Source organism: Cervus canadensis, chromosome 24 (genome assembly GCF_019320065.1).
Source record: "Cervus canadensis isolate Bull #8, Minnesota chromosome 24, ASM1932006v1, whole genome shotgun sequence".
Classification (NCBI taxonomy): Eukaryota; Metazoa; Chordata; class Mammalia; order Artiodactyla; family Cervidae; genus Cervus; species Cervus canadensis.
Genome location: NC_057409.1, coordinates 49,329,641 through 49,349,941, shown reverse-complemented (window position 1 = coordinate 49,349,941; position 20,301 = coordinate 49,329,641). Strand labels below are relative to the sequence as shown.

Below are 20,301 nucleotides of genomic sequence, written 5' to 3'. Positions count from 1 at the left end.
GAAGTGATGGGACCGGATGCCATGATCTTAGTTTCCTGAATAGATTCCACCATAAGATGCCTTATGGATGGAAAAGAATAGTTATACAGGGAGAAAAGAAATTGATAGTGACCATCTTTGGAGACTCTACTGCACGTTCAGCTAGCCATAACAAATCTACTTATTGCAGCAGTTAGAAGACTTAAACATCTGAAACGTAGTCCACAGCCTATTAGCAAAACCAACAAGGATTTACTTTCATTCTGTTATAAGATACTTATTTGCTTTTTTAAAAGTGAACATTGATTAAAGTATAAATTTAAGTCAGAAGAGTTGTTAGTGATAGACTGATGAGAAGAAGCCAGACTATTAAGAGATAATGTAGGAAAATTCAAAACTAAACAATGAAATATAACAGACTTTATTAGTAGAGAACAGATTAAATGAGAAAGGAAAGTTGTCTTTATTGTAAAGCTGTTAAGTCAGTAATTAATTGGTCATTTTCATATATCACCTCATTTAATCCTTGGGAGAATCTCATTTTCGTTTTATAGATGAATATTTTTAGGGTTAATAAACTTGTCCAAGTGTCATAAATGTAAACTGTAGATTTAGGATTTTAATTCAAGTTTGTCTCTATTATTTTCACATACAGGGGTAAGTGACATTGTGATAAATACAGAAAGAAATTCAAAGGAATAAGCTTTTATTTTTTAAAATTTCCCATTCCTACACAGTATTAAATGAGAGCAATATTACATCTATCGCACACATTTTTTTTGGGTTGCATATAATAATACAGTACTCTTTACCCTATTCTTACCTTGGAAATACATGAATTGGACCATTTAGTTGAATATTTGAAAAAAACATGCAAATTTAGTTGGAGTTTTCATCTGGTTAGACCTTTTGATTAATTTCTAAAAGTTTTTTCTCCTTTTCTAAATATTTTATAAAATTGGCACCATTTATTCCCATAGATGTTAACAGTGAATACTGTTGCTAATTGTGACTGCAGATTTAATGCTAATACCAGATTTTTCTTTTTTTTTTTTTCAGGGAAAACAGAAATGGTTTATGAAGCAGAATACAGAAGAATCGGCTATTGGAAGGAAGCTTTCAGATCATAAGTTAAATAATACACCAGATGCTGACTGGCTTCAGCTCAAGCCTCTTGCCGGTAGACAACAGTTCTGACTAAAGAGAATCTTTAAAATATAAAAACTGAAATTTTGTGTCTAAACTGTACCTGTGTTGTTTGAAATTTCTTGTCTTTGTGGCTTCTCTAATATTAGTTTCTTTTATTTCTTTATGTGTCTCAAATGATTTTGTTCATGTCTGATTATTTTCAGCCCTATTTATTACACTGGGATATAGGGCCAATTCATTATGTTACCAGGCAAGGAAAATACTGCACTTTTTACTTTACAGGAAAAAAAAATGAAACAAAACATCTTTAAATTAGAGTTTTATTTCTTGGTAATGCCCTCCATATATGATTGTTTTCATGTGAGAAAAGGAGAGAAGGCCTTTGTACTTAAAGGAGAGTGATCTTCTACATAAAAATCTCTGCTCATCCATTCATCTATTGTGTTTTGTGAATGTTGTAATGAGATAACTTAAAATTTTCAGGAAAACCTAATATTTAACTCTAATTTTTCCCTTTTGTGAACTTATGTTTTCCCCTGAATATTACTAATGATTTTCTGTAGAAGAGGCAGCCTAGATATTAACTGTAGACTCTGCCCCAAAATACGTTTTGTGAAGCAAATCTTTGTCATATAATAGCTTTTGTAAACTAGGTGAGAAGCCAACTTTCATTTAAAAAAAATGTGACAGATGTTATCACTTAAGGGTTTTTAAACTTCATTTTCATAACAATCTAGAAATGTTCAGATATATAAAGCACCTCGAGGATGCAAGTGATTTAAATTTTGTTTTCTTAAATGATAAGAGAAAGTTAGAGTGGGTAAACTTTAAGTTTCCTTTGTTCTCTGAAAAATTATGGGTTTATTTTGTTACCGTGGGAGTTCTACAGTAACTTTCCACTCTTTTATTTTCAACTGTTGGTGATGTGCTCCGTAAGCTTCACAATGTCTTCATGAGTGCCAGTTTCTCTCCTCTCTTTGCCTGCTATTGATTTCAGTTCCCTTCATTTACTTCATCTGGTTCATCTTTTAGACTCTCAAAATCCCAGTTTATGTGTATGCATATTTACTTATTTGTTTTATTTGTTTTTTAATATCCATTTAGGAATTGTAAAAGACATTCACCTAGGAAATGTTCATTACACTGCTATTTTGTCTGGGTTTAAATTAAGTAAATATGCATTCATGTACTTGTTGATGAAGCATATCCTTTGCCATTATAAATATAGGAACTGATGACTCGGTTGTTTCTGAAGATCGACTAAATGAAACTGAACTGACTGATTTAGAAGGCCAGCAAGAATCCCCTCCTAAAAATTACCTTCGCATAGAAGAGGAGAAAATCATGGACCATTCTCACAGTGATGGAACGCATGCCATCCACGAGCATGACCTCCATGCCGCTGCACAGAACCACCATGACGAGAGCAACGCTGTGCTGAGGAAGTTCAGTCATCAGTGGCACCACAAGCACTCTCATCATTCACATGGTCCCTGCCATTCCGGAGCAGACCTGAAGGAAACAGGCATAGCTAACATCGCCTGGATGGTAATCATGGGAGATGGCATCCACAATTTCAGTGATGGGTTAGCAATTGGTAAGCAGGCTTAAAACCTGGGTTATAATTTGTTTTCCCTTAAGACCATTTTATGTTTTCCACTGTTTTAGTACTAATCTTGGAGCTTAACAAGTATACTATTATATATTAGTCCTGTCATTTGGCTTTTCCAAAGGCGATGGTAGTGTTTTTGGTAAGTTTACTTGGGGGCATAAAGGTATAATTTCAGTGGGTTTTTCTTTGAACATGTAAACAAACGTCTGCAGTATACTTCTTTAGTAACTTGATTTCTTATTGAAGGGATAGTTACCATATTGAAAAAGCTACCTTAACATATTTTCAAATACATTTATACATTTCCAAATGAGAACAAATGAATTTGAATCTTGGGTTTAAAAATTTTTTTATACTTAAAAAAGTGAAGAAAAATTTTACAATGGTAAAAATCCATTCTATCAAATTCAAACATATATCAGAATCTTATTAATATAAACTGATGTTACTAGTTTAGGAGAACATTAAATGTGATCAATGCATAATTTTCTTTTGAGATCCAGACTATTAAATACTTATTCAGAAGTAGGCTTTGGTTTCTTTCAGGAAACACTATATTTTTGAAGCTACAGTGGCTGTCATTGTTAAAGAGTAAAGAATTTTACAAGTAGTATCAAACGCATTTGTACCTCTGATTTCAGTATTTAGGACCATCCAACAAATAATAATTTATACCATTCATGCTCTATACCTAGAAAAGTTTGGATACGGATATTTTTAAATATTTAAATATCTATAAATATTAGTTTGCAAGAACAAGTGCAGTTACAGACTTACATGACTTAAAATTGAGGTCAGAGATTGAAGTAGTAAAGCTGTTAACTGCTCTGAAGCTGTCAGTGAATTAGAAGATTACACAAATAGAGAATTTAATTCATAGGGAATATTCATTTCATTGAGTAGCCTTCTCTGGTTGTCACATGCCTGTTGCACTTCACTCTCTGTGTGTTCAAAAACTATAGTGTCTGAGATTAGTGAGTCACTCATACATTATGAAATTAGGTAAAAGAGAATGCATCTGCCATTATGAATGAAAATAGAAAAAGAGAATATCAGTAAATGTCACTTGGATTTTTTCCACCCACCCCCCCCAACCTTAGGAGCAGCTTTCAGTGCTGGATTGACTGGAGGAATCAGTACGTCTATAGCTGTCTTCTGTCATGAACTGCCACATGAATTAGGTAACATGATCTTAAAATTTATCAGATTTCATCAAATGTAAGAGTTATATAAATGCATCTAAATTTTAGAGACGTTAAAACATAAAAAATGGCCGATGGCAAGTATTCAGTGTCATCGTTCTCTTATTTACTGAAATTTTTGTTAATGTGTTTCCAAAAGTGTGTATTGTTTTTTATGTATTTTTATTTTATGTAAACAATATTAAGTCATAGCCCACTCTGTTTCTTAACTTATTTACTAATCAGTATATTTTTAACTCCATGAATTAATTTAATATGTTGTTTCTGCCTAGTACTTGAAGGTGCATATTTACCACATTTTTACATACTTAGCACCCAGTAATTGGACTTACCATGTATCCTTTAAATTCCTGCCACCACAGATAATGGTGCATTAAACATCTGTAGACTTGATGCTGAGAGACACTTGTGAGAACATCTTATGGGGTATATACCTGGGAACAGAACTGATGGATCCTAAGATATGCATGCCTGAGAGTATCATATCACTATCGAGAATGATCAAACTAGTGTCCTCTCTAGCAGTAACAACAGAATTCCTTTGTTTCCACATCCCTGGTAACGCTTAGCATTAACTCTCTAACTTTTGTCAATTTATAAGGTATACAGTGGTGTTCCTTTATTGTATTAATAGGCATTTATTGATACAGCAGTTGTTTTTTTAATTTCTCTTGTGTTTTGGTTTCCTCCTATAAATTGAAAAATGGAAGAAAAAATATGAACATACATTCACATAGAAAATGTCTGAGGGATATGAAGGTGACATAAATTTGAAAGAAAAAACACTGCATCTCTTGAGTATCCAAGGAATTTTTTTACGTGCCCTTTCTTCTGACTGAAATGTCTATCATTTTGACAATGTTTATCTTGATTGGTAGTACACTGATTGGCTCACTTTAAGTAGAATTAACTTATATAATTTTCTTAATTACTAACTGCTCACATAAAGTTAAAAAATCTCTTACTGCTTACTTGGTACTGATTCTTTAGGACTTGGTTCCTTACAGTTTTATTTACCTTGTCAACCATGGGCATATAATCATATATCTTGTTTATGCCCCGTAATCCTTCATCCAGACCCTTCATTATCTCTTCCTTGGGCAGTTTCCACAGGGAGTACTTACAGTTCTGGTTTCATTCTGTTCCAGTGTATCTTACATACCTATTGTCTTGACATATGCCCATGTTACTATGTGACTACATGTGACTTGCTTATTTAATCAAAATCTTTCAGTCCCCTTCCTTTGCATATAAAGTAAAAGCTGAGAGTCATTAATGTTCCTTTCAGTGACCTTCACATCCGGCTTCTACCTACCTTTTCAGCCTCACTCACTGAATTGCTCTTACTTGTTTTCGACTTCACCCAAACACAGCTCACCAAACCTGCACTCTGGGTGCCTGGCCTGTTTCTTTGCTTCTTCCCTTCCAATTGGCTTGTCCTGCTAGCTCTGTCCCTAGTGTAGCATGTTAAGTCTGTCTTCCTCTAACTTCAGAACTGCCCTCCAGTACACCATGCTTCAGGTTTATCTTTCCTCCAAACTTTATCACTTACTTTCTCTAGGTCCTTCTTTTAATGCTTAGTATATCCCTTTTAGACATCCTATTTTCTTATAATGTAGGGTTTTTTGTGTGCAGATATTATATCTTACACTGTGAGATATATCTCACAGTTATATTTAACTGCTTTCCTATGCTAGTAAGAGAATGATGTACCAAATAACTTCCTTACACTTCAGTAGCAACACAAATCAAGACTGTCTGTCAGTTTTTATATACGAGAAACATTGCCTAATAGTTTTAACCCTTTTTCTTTAAGTTTGCTTAGTAATAAACTTGGATAGTCACTCACACATCCGTAGTATGCCAGGAAAGCCTTCAGCTTCCTTCCTACCCACCCACTACCCTGTAAAAGGAATATGTCAGGTCACTTTATGATTTTAGTGTGGTTATACTGAATTCTCCTTAACCCACTTGCCATGCTCCATTTCAGCACAGCATTGGCAGCAGAGACTTTGGAAATGAGGGACGGTTGCCTTCCTGTCACTTCCCCTTCTTCCCCCTGTACTTTCTTACTGAAGGGAGGGACACACAGTGATAACTGCACATAAGACAAATGTATACACAGCTTACTGCCTAGGCAAGCCCTTGCTTGATACCCAGTGCAGAGTTCTGGTGAAAGCCTGAGCCAAGCTACCTCAGTGAAATATCGAGACTCCAAATCTCTACCTGTTCTACCCCACAAGCCAGAGATTAAGATGTTACTATTTGGGGCTTTCCTGGTGGCTGAGACAGTAAAGAATCTGCTTGCAATGCAGGGGGCCCAGGTTTGATCCCTGAGTCGGGAAGATCTCCTGGAGAAGGGAATGGCTACCCACTCTGGTATTCTTGCCTGGGAAATCCCATGGACAGAGGAGCCTGGTTGGCTACAGTCCATGGGGTCACAAAAAGTGGGACACGAATGAATGACTAACACTATTGCTGTGAGAAGAAACTCCAGTCCAGATGTACATCTCCTCTGCCAGGAGAGGAGTGAGGCATGAAAATGCATGTTTTCCCCCAGTGCCTTGTGCTAAGTTAACAGACTACCCCATGCTAGTTGCCTGAGCTCCTGGGAAAGGAAGATCATAAAGAAATGACCCAGCTTCCTCCTCTGGAGGTGGCCTGAAGGCCTTTGGCTTTTTATCCATCTACAACGTGGAGGTGGTCTAAAGGAAGTTTTACATAATGTTCGTGGAGCCTACGTTTTACCTTTAAGACACAGTAATGAGCACTTTGGTAAAACAGGGCCAGATATATGCCTCTACTGTGATTAGATTATCCATACTTGTTTGGAGAAGAACAGAATGTAGAGAGAGGCATAGAAGCTTCTGAGTCAGAATTCCTAGGCAAGGAGAAAAACCAGTCCTTTTGAGGCTGAGACAGACGCTAGGCAGGTAGATAGGGACAAGTCCTCTTTCCACTTAGCAGTTTAAGATGTTGGCAAAATAGCGTAATATGTCACATTGTAGAATACTTTGATATAAAACCTGTTTTGCCCTAGCTAAATTTTTGTTTATGAATTCTTAAAACTACTCTGAGATTTTTATACTAAAGTGATACCCTAAGGGGAAAAACATGTACAGTTGACCCTTGAACAACATGGGTTTGAACTGTGCTGGTCAACGTACATGCAGAATTTTTTTTTCTATAGTATATGAAAGTGAAGTGAAAGTTAATGTCTCATTCATGTCCAACTCTTTGGGATCCCCTGAATTGTGGCCTGCCCAGCTCCTCTGTCCATAGGATTCTCCAGGCAAGAGTACTGGAGTGGGTTGCCATTTCCTTCTCCAGCGGATCTTTCCTACCCAGGGACAAACCCAGGTCTCCTGCATTGCAGGCAGATTCTTTACCAACTGAACCACTGAGGAAGCCCAAGTTATACAACTTATACAACTGCCAAGCATCTGTCTCAGCCTCCAAGGGACTGGTTTTTCTCCTTGCCTAGGAATTCTGACTCAGAAGCTATGCCTCTCTCTACATTCTGTTCTTCTCCAAATGAGTATGAGTGGATAATCTAATCAATAGAGGCCCTATTTTACCAAAGTGCCCATTACTGTGTCTTAAAGGTCTATAGTATATACCATAGTATTACATGATTTGCAGTTGGTTGAATCTGCACATGTGGAATAGAGTATATGGAGGACTGACTATAAGTTATACACAGATTTTCGACTGGGACCCTGCGTCGTTCAAGGGTCACTTACATTCTAGTACCTTGGAGACTGATCCTCAGTTCACTTAGTAATTCCAAATTTTGATGTTCCTCTTCTGAACAGATTTCTGTTTCTCTAATTGTGTTCCAGGTAGGGTTTTTGTGTGTTTGGGAATGTGATATGAAAAAACATATACTTTTAAACCTTAGAATAATACAGGGCAGTCCCCTGTAAGAGGTGTGCAGAAATGGAAGCCATCAGAGGAAACAGAAGACCTAGATTCTCATTTCATGTTTGCTGTGGTACAGGGTAACAGATATGAGATTACCTGGTTTATTACTCTTCCTGCTGTTTTTGCCAAACTTGTGTAGCTAAAGTTAAGTAAGTTGCAATATTATTCTTCTGCATTCTTTCCACTTTTTTCTACCCTTTCAATAAGGAGCTATATTTGAAACATTTGAAAAATAATTTATAAGAAAACCTATATAAGAATGTATAAAGGGGAAGTGAGGTTGAGGATAATCCAAAAAGGTAGATGATCCAAACTCTTTTCTTGACATTGAGTAATGTTTTAACTTAAGGAAATAACATTTTGATAAATAAATGTGGCTGTGTTATTAACACATTATTGACCAGAGATATATTAATGCCACAGGCATTAGTTTTTTAAAAAATCCCTGGTCAATAATGTGTTAAGACTCAGCTTAGAGAGGCTGTCTATAATGCTGTACATTTTTTCCTTCCCTCTCACGAGTATTAAGAATTAAATAAGTTCAAAATAAGATACTCATAATGTGCTAAATTGTCCAGGGAAAATTGAACATTCACTCTTTCGATTTATACATGTATATACATGCATTAGTTAAGACAAAAAGAATCTTACAGTATATACTTTTAAAAAAAGAAAGCAAAGATTTCATATTAGCAGCTATTAACATAATTATAACATTGGATTGCATTAATAGAACAGCTTTGGTAGGCACACCTCATTCTTTGTGCTAATGATATCCATTGTCAGCAGAAAGGAAAGAAGATTGATTTGTCAAAAGATGAATAGATTTGCTTATTCACTGTAAATTCCAGCTGAGGATCCCTTTGATTTATTTTTTAAATGTTTATATAGGTTCTTACTGAGAAGAGAAGGGTAGAAAAATATGCAGATAACTTTGAGGAAATTATAACCTGAGATAAGAGTAGGACAAAGATAGATTCTTAAATGACTCATCATGATATAAGAATATCATATAAAAGTCATTTATACTGCTATATACTAGCATTGAGCAATTAGAAATTAAAATTTTTAAAAAGTAATTTCACAGTAACACCAAAAAATACAAAATACTTTGGTTAAATCTAACAAAATATACAATAGAATCTGTATGCTGAAAACTACAATTTGCCAACAAAAGAAATCAGAGGAAACTTAAATGAAGATCTGTTGTAAGTTTATGGACCAAAAGACTTAGCATTTCTAAGATACTAATTCTCCCTATAGATTCAGTACATTCCCAACTGAAATCTCAATAGACTATTTTGGAGATAAATGAATTTTTTCCGAAGACTTTTATGGAAAGGGAAAGGAATGGCCAGAAGAATTTTTAAAAGTAAACCAAGGTTAAATTTAAGACTTATTGTAAATCCACAATAATCAAAACAATTTGTACTGGTTAAAAAATAGGTACATAAATCAGTGGAACAAGGTATAGAATCTGCACACATATAGCAGCTTATTTGCAACAAAAATGCAAAGGCAATCCCATGTAGAATGAATAGTTTGTCCAACAAATGTTTCTGCAATAATTGGATATGTACTTGCAAAAAAAAAGTCCTCCTACCATAGACAAAAATTAGAAATGAATCACTGATCTAAATGAAAAAATTTTAAATATAAAGGAATTTTAGAAGAAAACACAGAAAATCTTGTGTATTTTGGATTAAGCAAGTTCTTATATACAACACCAAAAGCATGCTCTACTAAGGAAAAAAGTAATAAAGTAGGCTTCCTAAAAAGTAAAAACTCTACACAGAGACACTTAAAGAGAATGAAGAGACAAGCCAAAGACTAGGAATGAGTATTTGGAAAATATATGTCTGACCAAAATCTTTTGGGATGTTTAAAGACCTCTCAACTCAGTAATAAGAAAACTAACAATTCAACAATTTTTTTAAAATGGGTAAAATACTTGAACAGGCATTTCACTAAAGAAGTTATGCAAATAACAGATAAACACATGAGAATTCAATACTGGATTTGTCACTGTGGGCTGGAAAGGATCAGGAGCAACCAGAACTTCCATAAATTGCTGCCAGAAATCCCACTTCTAGGTATCTATACATACAGGAGACAAAAATTTTTGTTAATACAAAAATCTATTTATGAATGTGTATAGTGGCTTTATTCATAATTATCAAAAATTTGAAATAACCTAAATGTCCTTAAGCTACTGAAGGGATAAATAAGCTATTGTTCATCTATGCAATATTACTTAGTGGTAAAAAGCCATGATTTTCTGATATAAATTGTAACATGGATGAATCTTACATCATGCCAAGTGAGAAAAAAAAATCCAGACTCAAAGGACTGCATAATTTATGTAATGTTCTGGGGAAGGCAAAACTGTAGGGACAGAAAGCAGATCACTAGAAGTGAGGGCCCTAAGGAAATTTTGGGGTTTGGGCAGGTAAAGAAACAGAGTCTGATAGTTTGTTTACATAGTACATATACTTTTTAAAAAATATATACATTTGTCAAAGCTCAACATCAAAAAAGGGGAGGATTGTATATGTAAGTTATACCTTAATTTTAAAAAGTATTAACTAAATATCTCATCTGGAATCTTGTCTGGTTAATTCATGCTGTTTGGTGGTTATTCAGGGATGAAAGTAATCATCTTCCCACCCAGTAATATCAGGAAGGCATCAGAATTGATGTTTGTACTCAGGATACTTTGGTTCAGTCAGTATTCAATAATGCTCCTTTAAAAATTCTATTTGAAATTATAAAAGGAAACACTGTATTTTATAACCTAAAAGTCACTTCTGTAGTCTCATTTTATATTACCTAAACCCTGCTAAATGAAATTATCCCTTTAACACAATAGATGGGTGAATTATTCAAAGTATGGTGAGGAACTTTGTAGTGGAAGAAGTTAGGGAACTCTTTCCTTAGAGGAAGCTGAGGAAGAAAGGCCAGAGGAACTTAAAACTCTAGAGAAGAGATAAAAACTGACATGGAATCCAAGTCTCAGCAGGAGAATTAAGTATTTAGGATGAAAGAGAGAAGATACAGGATGTATAGTAATCTTAGGTGGAAACTGCAGAATGGCAGTTTAGAAGCCATTGGTAGATAATCTCCTTGATTGTATTCTCTTTCCCAGTAATGTTGCAGGATGTAGTTTATAGCATTTCATTAGAACATGGAAAATAATGCCTTGCACTAACTTCTTTGTTGTTAACTTCTACTTATCTATTATAAATGAGAATCATGTTATCATAACTTTAAAAACACACACACACACCCCCCCCCCCCCCCCCCCCCCCCCGATCATGTGCATTTAGTCATACCTTCTCATGGGAAAGAAACAGTCCTCAGTATTCTGTATAGTAACTTGTATCTACTGAACATTCAGTAATTGACTGGATGTTTGTACATTTAGTAGCTAAAACCAAAAAAAAGTTATAATTAATGAAACTATTGCTTTTGACCCTTTAGCTTCAAGACTGTTAGTTCTAGCAACATTTTGCCCTTCTAGTAATCTCTCTCTGATCAATATTTAATCCTTTATTTACCAGCTTTAGACAGATGAGTGAGAAAAGTCTCTTTATTCTTTTTACATTTTTAGGATTTTCAGAATTAAGATTTAACTTTTGTTTTGGAATAAAGAAAACATAAATGTAAACTGCATACAACACACTTACCTCTGTTCTTACTTAGCCCATTTCCCTTAGAAAGGGCAGAGATCAAAGTAGAGAGCTTTATTTGTTGCTCACAAAAAGTGCTCTGGTGAAGTTCTTTTTTCTTACGTCTTTTTGGTGTTCTGTAAAATTTTCATTGCAGTTATCAAGTAACACTGACCTTGCTTTTTGATGTACAGTTCTTTGAATTTTAACGTGTATATAGATTTGTGTCCCCACTACCACCATCAAGGATGACAGTTCCATCATCTCAACAAGCCCGTTCATGCTGTCCCTCTGTAGTCACATCCCTTTTCTATCCTGGCCCCTTGGTGACCCCAAGTGCTCTTCATCACTATCGTTTTATCTGTTTGAGAATATCATATAATGGAATCATATATAACCTTCCAGACTCTTTTCCAGCATGATGCCTTTGAGATTCACCCAAAGTTTTGCATGTATTAAGGTTTAATAAGTAAAATAAAATTTCATTATAAAATTTCAGTTATAAAGGTATATCTTTTTATGTCATTCTTAACTTTTTTTGTTGGTGTTTTCCTGTGGTTTTAAAATCCTGTGGTTTTAAAACTTACATTATGTCTTAACTGCAGGTGATTTTGCAGTTCTTCTTAAAGCGGGCATGACTGTAAAGCAAGCAATTGTATACAACCTCCTCTCTGCCATGATGGCTTACATAGGCATGCTCATAGGCACGGCTGTTGGTCAGTATGCCAACAACATCACACTTTGGATCTTTGCGATCACTGCGGGCATGTTCCTCTACGTGGCCTTGGTGGATATGGTAAGACGGCTTATTTTATGTTTGTTCTCATACTAAACCTGTAAACAGAATGAACTTCCAAAAATGGAAGAACTCTTTGGATGTAGTTTGAAAGACTAATAAGCACAACCCATTTTAAAGACATGTGATACCTTAAATAATCTGTTAAGAAAGGACATTTAAGTAGGAGGATTCCTTCTTTGGCAACCAGTTATCTTGAAAATTTTTGATAAATAATATTACTACTCAAAGTAACCATCAATAATATTTAAAGGTATACAAAATTACTATACTACTTTGAAGGTTTTGTAATATTGGGGTGGAAGTGTTTTTTTATGGTTAACAAAATAATTCTTTGAGCTTGCTTAATAGCAAATATGAAGGAAGTACTATATTTCTCCAGCCTTCTGCAGAAAATGGTTTATATTCCAAGGGGTTTATGTTATTGCCGTTATTTCTAGCTTCAGTTTAAAGTTAATAAATCTGTAACACTAATTAGTTAAATTTTAATTTTACTTTTATATCCTAAATATGTTAGGCAGTGTGTTTGCAGAAGTAATAATTTGGTTACTTTCTGCTTTTAACTAGATAACTGTTCACTTTTCTTCCTAGTAGACTCTTAAATAGTCTTGTTTCAGTTATATAACCTGAATTTTTAATTACAGAATATTTATTATAGCAAGTTTGGACAGTCAGAAAAAATACTTTTTACTTTATATCCAGAAGCAGCCATTTACCCCCTCTCTCCGTCAGCCTCACTTGCTGTCCTCTTGTGTAGCTGATGACCTCACCTCCTGACCCATGGAGAACACTGAAGCCGCCGAGATAACTCCCCACTAGTTCCTGTCACCAATCCTGCTCGTTTCCCTGGGTCGGCGCCTGTTTGCCTTTGTCCCTGTGCCTAGGAAAAAACGTCTGTGTTCCTAGCAAGATCCAGCTCCTTCAAACTGCTCTCTAGATCTAATCTATCCCGTGTCTCACCCAACCCCCTTACATTTCTCCCTTTTTCCTACCTTAAAAAGGTAGGGTGGGAGAGGATCTTTTTAAATTCCAGTTTCAGTTTTAGCTGCTGCCCTATTTGTTATGCTCCTTCCCGGTTACAGCAATTACCCATTCTTGTTTTTTAATTCTCTTCCCTCATGAGTCTGGCTCATCAGGTTTCCTCCCGACTGCTCTGCCAGGGTACTTTCTCAGATCTGCCATTCACCACCACGTTGCTACACCCACTGGTGACTGCCCCTGTTTGTCTGCATCTCACTTTCCCCTGCAGCAGCACTTGGCTGTCGGTCACTCTCTTCTCTCTGGAAGACGTCCTGGCCGTTGGCTTCTGTCACACCACCACTCCCTGAATCCCCACGTTTCTGGCCTCTTCTTAGTCTTTTGCTGGATTTTTTTCTCTTCCCTGACCTCTGAATGTTGATGAAAGTCCTCTCAGTAATCTTACCTGGTCTCATGGCTTTAAGTATTTATTGGCTGATAATTCCTAACTTTGCAACCCTCTCCAATATCCTTGCCTGGAAAACCCTGTGGACCCAGGAGCCTGCTAGCCTATCGGGTCGCAGAGTCAGGCACGACTGAGCGGCCGGGCACACACACAGTGAGGGTGTATCACATCACTTTTTGTGCTTCCCTGGTGGCTCAGACGGTCAAGAATAGGCCTGCAGTGCAGGAGACCCAGCTTTGATCCCTGAGTTGGGAAGATCCCCTGGGGAAGGGAATGGCTACCCACTCCAGTATTCTTGCCTGGAGAATGCCATGGACAGAGAAGTCTGGTGGGCTACAGTTCATGGGATCACAAAGAGTTGGACATGAGTGACTAACACTTTCACTTTCTTTACATCTTTAGCCCAGGCCATTTCGTTAATTCCAGATTAGCGTTATCTACCAGCTTACCTGAATATCTAAAAGGTGTTATAAACTTAATATATTCAGAAACCAGCTCTTGATATTTGCCAATCCTACTCCTTACACCAGCATTTCCTTTAGAATCCTCCATCTGTTTTTTTTTAATCCTCCATCTATTAACAATAACTTTATTCTTCTTCTTTATTCTTTCTCAGATCAAAACCTTGAGTGTCACTCTTTGACTCTTCTTTCTGCCCCTCCCACATCGACTGGGGCTCCATCTCCTCATCACCTACACTCCGCCCTCATTCCAGGCACCATCATCTCTCTCTAACTGTTCTCCCTGCTTTTTTGCCCTTGTCCTAGCCTCCACACTCTATATCTATCACCACACCTTGGGTGATTTTTTTTTTTAAGTGATTTTTGTAAGATTAGATTAGATCATATCACTTGTGAGCTTCGAACCCTTCAGTGGTTATCTGTCTCATTTAAAGCAGAAGCACAGAGTTCTTGTTTTGATCTTCAAGGTTTTTTATCCTCCTGTTTCTTCTCCTTTTCCATCCCTGATTTTCCTGGCCTTACCTCACTTCTGCTCCCCCAGGAGGCACACTGCCTCAGCGTCCTGGCTCTCGCTGATCACTCCTGTGGAATATTTTCCTAAGACATTCTCCCGGCCAGCTCCCTTACTTCTTGAGGCACCCTGTCTAAAACTACAGTCTCCACACCAACATTGAATCTTGTATTCCTACTTTACTTTTTCTCGTTTGCACTTGTACTTAATTTACTAATAACATGCTAAACATTTTATTTATTTATTGAGTTCATTTTGTGCCCCATTAGGCAATCAGTTCTTGGAAGGCAGGCATTTTTATAATATTTCAATTACTGCTGGAGAAGTAGTTCATAATTAATTGAATGAAGAGTGAATGAGCTAATTTTTATACTAGAGGGCTAAACTTGTAAAAAGAACAAGAGTGTCATTATAGTAAGGAATTAATAGTCTAATGAAGAAGAAAAGTAGCCATCAATTACAATCCTTTGGATACATGTTACGGTAGAGTGATGTACCATGTTTGTGGAATTAGAGGCTAGCTAAAAAATTTGGAAATAAAATTAGGCAAGTTTTTCTGGAATAGGAAATTTGAGCTAAGTATTAAAGAAGATAGAAGAGTTTATCAGAATCAAGAGGAAAGGGCATGTAAGAAATAACATCATTCCTTTTTTTACCTGTCAGTCTACTCCTGGGAGTATCTCCCGAGGAAACAAAATGATTATTGCTAATAAAGCAAGCAAATAAAAATGAAATCATATGAAAATGCTTTTTGCAGAGTAATTATAATATCTCAGTTGAAAACACCTAAGTGTTCTAAAAGACAGGGACAAACTATCCACATATATTTTAGGACTCATTTAGGAAATACATTAGGTAACATATCTACAGTGTCATTAATTAGGTAGATGGTGATCAGATCATGAGTCACACAATTTGCGGAGACCATTAAAAGGTTTAAGCAACAATGACAGACATTATCTCATTTTTGTTTTATAAAGACCACTTTAGCTAAAAGGAGGAAGTTTATATTGACTTATATAGTCATTAAGTAAGATAGCATCAGTACCAGAAGTTTTAGTTTCAGATAGATACCAAGTTGGAAGTTTCTGGTTTTTTGGGAGCTTTGAATAGCACCTGTTTATCAACAATCACTGTTGCATGTTAACACCTGTGGTCATACAGGTAGGTACTGGCTGGCTCTTAACTGTGGTTATGACAGACAGTATTGGTGTCAGCACTCAGGACAGAATTGAGTGCAAGGAAGGCACTATGGTGCCTCTTCTTGTTGGTATGTACACATGTCTAGAGGGAATATTTTTGTGAGATGTACATTGTTTATGCTTAAATACTAGGGAAAGTTAAAGTTTTTGTAATCATAAAATATTGGGAAAAAAATTTTTGTAACAATAAAAGTAGTCTTCTTTCTAAAATCATAGGTTGGAACCTGCCAGTTTTAGTCTTAATCCAGGGGTTAGCAAACTTTCTGTAAAAGAAACAATAATAAATATTTAAACTTTGTGGACCATATAGTCTCTGTCACAGTTATTCACCTTTGGCATTTATAATGGTCTCTACTCAATTCTGCTGGGTAAGAACAGTAACCTCCATTAGCATACACCACTGCAGACTTCTATGAACAGAATAGATGGCCAGCGTGACGCAGTTCTTAAATAGCACTCTCAGGAGATTGTTAAATATACTGTAGCACTGTCAGAGCATGGTAATTGGGCTAATTTTACTCATTATTTAATAATGAATGATGATATTTCTTCCTTGTAGACATTATATACTTAACACTGCATTTCTCCTCCCTAAACCCCAAAGTACCAAGATACTGTTTGGAGTAAAAGCTTAGTGTCAAATAGAGTAGCATATCAGTGTCCTGTAGATATTCACTGCAAAGTTGAAAAACAAACAACAAACAGAAAAATGAATATGAAAATCAGAAATAGTTCTTTTTTAATTTTGGTTATGTTTGGGTGGGAAGAATGTATGCTTATAATAATGCACATACATTCATTCTTCAGCAAATCCATTTTACTTAGACACATTAAAGATTTTAGTTTTTTACTTTTCTATGGATTATTTTTAAATGCGGTATATGCTTGTGCTTTAGAAGCGGAACTATACTTTTCAGTGCACTGTGCCTTTAAAGAAAGATATTGGAGACTTTCAAATTTTAAAAATGTTATCACTGTTAAGAGAATAGAATACATTGTGAAGATAGCATGGGTGACTTGGTAGTAGGTCTGCTGCACAGTCTTGAGACACTATTTCTGTCTGTTATTGGAAAAAAAATAATGGCTTTTAAAAGCATAGAGGTATCAATTTTGCAATTGTCTTGTTACTGTGTATCCTTGATGAAATGTGCAGTTGGGAATGAGAATTTAGATGGAAAAGGGTGACTAAATGATAGTTTTGAATGAAATATCTCCCAAAGGAATCTTACTTTCTCAGTGAGCTTAAGATATATCAGTAAGTATGGGAATTGTGGTATTCTTTCCTGAGTTTCACTGGCAAAACTGCTAAAGTTTTATACTTTAGCAGAAATGTTGGTAGACAGCAAAACTTTAAAAAAGTAACTAATACATAAATGATGTGTTCCGTTGGGAGGTGAGGAGGGCGCAGATTTAGTGTTTCTTTAGTACATAGCTAGAGCATAAAACTTCTAAGTGTTTGACTCAAATATGGTTAGCACCATGTTCAAAATTATTAGTAGTTGTGCTTTAGTCACTAACTTTCTTAAGCAGGAAAATGTTTTAAAAAATGAGATTATACATGATTGTTTTGAGACATTTGAACGACATGTTTCAGCTCCCAGAAATGCTTCACGGCGACGGCGACAACGAGGAGCACGGCTTCTGCCCCGTGGGGCAGTTCGTCCTTCAGAACCTGGGGCTGCTGTCCGGATTCGCCATCATGCTGGTGATCGCCCTCTACGAAGACAAAATTGTGTTCGACCTCCAGTTCTGACCCCGCCCGGCAGTCCCTGCTGACTCCGAGAATGTCACCATGCAGCTTTGCGTCTGTTCCTTGTACTGTAAGCACGTCGCTCAAAGAAAAGCCGGTGGCTTGCACTCCTTACAAGTTCATAGATTTGAGCCAAACCACAAAGATCAGTGCTCAGTGCTGTCTTCCCTGCGTGAAGGGGTCTTTTACAAATATAAAACTTGTGATAAAGAAAGGAGGAAGTGGGACTCCATGGACCAGTGTTGGCATAGGTTTGATTAAGACTTTTTATAAAGAAATAATCATATAAAAAAAACACTAAAGTAGTCTCTATTAGTAGAAACTTCTGTGGCTATGCAGAAATAGAAATTGAACCAAAAAGAAAAAAATCACTTAAACTTTTAAAAATATTTCAGATGGACTTCGGGCAGACTTTTCTTTGTGCTAAAAGTGAATTGTAGTGTCCCTTAATTCAGCTCCATATGGAAATAGGGATCAACATGATACAGCTTTGAAGCTACATAAAATAGGACTGTAGCACTAGGGGAAAGCTCAGGCTGCATGAGAGTATGGATTTAGCATTGGGAAAAAGGCCCTTATTCTTTGAATCTAGAGTTACTATTTTTGTATATATTTGCATAGGGTTTAAACTTGCAGCCTAAACTACTGAAATTTGTGACTGTACATGTGTGTGAGCTTCAGTTTAATGAAAGATTCATAATGGTTCTTTGTATTAATATTATACTTGGTGTTTGGGCTTTTTTTAACTTTTATTTTTGTTTCAGGTTTTTTGGTGAGGGTAAGGGGCTTGGAGCATGTGGTAAAAAAAAATTTTTTTTTTTCCTTAAAATTGTAACCCGTTAGAAAATATCAGCAAAATGAAGAACCCAAACATGGTCTAAATATTCAGACACCCTACTTGAACAGAAATAATGAGTTATTTGGGAAGTTTACATTTTAACTGTACACAGCGCTCTGCCAGTTTGGCCCTGGAACCTAGAGCACGCGCTTGGCTGGCAGTGAGGCTGTGAGGCCGCGGTTCACCGCGGCCAGTCTGCACGCGGGGTGTAGGAACGGTTCTGAGGGTGGCCTCCACTGATGCCCTGGCCATCGTGGTACCCGGTGACTTGGAAGATGCAGTTACGTAGCTCGGCTGAAATCACTTATTTTGTGCCAACATGTGCTTTTCGTGCCTGGTAGGGAGTAGTCTCTTTTTTAGGTGCCCTGTTCTCCTGCCATGAATGGTGAACGATTTGTGAGAAGTGCAAGCCACATTTACCCTGAATTTTGGCCTAATCAGTTGTAGTACTAACCACATGCATGTTGCTTTTCTGTTTACATCTTGTGCCACATGCTCTGCATTTATGCCAGGTAAACTGTGTGTGAACTATCTGCGGGCAGCTTTGTTTTGATCTGCTTGGCTACCTGTGTAGCGGCTTTAAAAATCTTATTGTTCAGAAACTTAAGAGCCAAACGCGTTCCATTCCATTTAAAATGTTTTCAGTCGGTCCTCCTCCCTTCCCCAGTTCCTCTTCTCTTACTCCATGAACTTTAAAACAGAACTGAGGGCAGCACATGCATCCAGGTATTAAGGGAATTGCCAGTGCTTCTCCTGTGTGGTGTGAGCAGGGGGTTCATTAGGTGTTAGTTCCTTCATTTATGCTTGAATTTGAAAAATCATTTCTTGCTTTCTTCATGGCTTCCTGTAACAAGTAGGAGTTTTATACATAGATTACTTTCAGCATTGGGCACTGAATTGGGACAGTCCTCATCTCATTGCTTGACCCTTCAAGCAACCTGGCTAAAAGGTGCTGGTATTTTATTTAGTACTGCCAACTTCACATGATTCAGATATCTTGCTTTCTGAACCAAGGTATATTTATAATTCATTTTGGGGTCTTTATGTCCAAGGAGGATTCTGCATTCCAGCATTAAATCTGCTTAATATTAAAACTTTTATGAAAAGCAACAGCTGGAATATACTCCCAGTCTTAAAAATAAATGCCTGATTTAAAGCAAATAGGTTATGCTGAAGTATATAAAGTTTTATATTCTCTCAAAAATGGTAGTATCTTTATTTGCTAGATTTTTTTTTTAACTTTTAAGAGGGCTGTAACAGTTGCTGCTAGTATTTTTCTTGGGGTTCCACCAGTATTTAGTTTTTACATCATCCTAATGTATAATTTCAAGTCTTACTAGACAATCTGAATTCCACTACATTTCTGTTTGGCTCCAACATTCCATTTAGCTTGACCAGTCTAATTTAACATGTGTTTGTTGGAGGTCATTAATGTTACTTGGACAATGCTGTCACTATGTGACATTCATATGAATTTTGGTGTATATCACATTGCATTCAATCAGCTGTGATTATGCTTAGAAATACTATAGTAACTAGATGCAGTGTGAATTTTTTCCATTAACAGTAAGTCAGTGGCTTAAATGTGATTATGGTCCTGCAAGGTGATACTTGCTAAAATATCTTAACTTTTTTTTGTTGTTGTAACTGAATCATTTTTTAAAAATTTATAAAGCTGGAAATGATCAAATGCTGTTTTTTCATTGTCAACAGTGGTGTGTCATTTTATGTATGTTCCTAATGCTTATGGAACACTCCCAAAATAAAGTTATTCAAAAAGAGCAAA

At 36.3% G+C, this 20,301-nt stretch overlaps 1 protein-coding gene across 3 annotated transcripts in view; it reads left to right on the top strand.

Annotated features, from left to right (window-relative positions):
* The window catches only part of SLC39A10 (solute carrier family 39 member 10), a 143,258-nt gene extending 122,957 nt beyond the window's left edge, over nt 1-20,301 (top strand). For all 3 annotated transcript variants that reach the window (XM_043444901.1, XM_043444899.1, XM_043444900.1), the window contains 5 exons: nt 1,039-1,159; nt 2,357-2,725; nt 3,841-3,921; nt 12,140-12,330; nt 17,522-20,301. In XM_043444901.1, the coding sequence (XP_043300836.1) occupies nt 1,039-1,159; nt 2,357-2,725; nt 3,841-3,921; nt 12,140-12,330; nt 17,522-17,680 (921 nt within the window). In that variant the 3' untranslated portion in view covers nt 17,681-20,301. The remainder of the gene's footprint in view (nt 1-1,038; nt 1,160-2,356; nt 2,726-3,840; nt 3,922-12,139; nt 12,331-17,521) is intronic.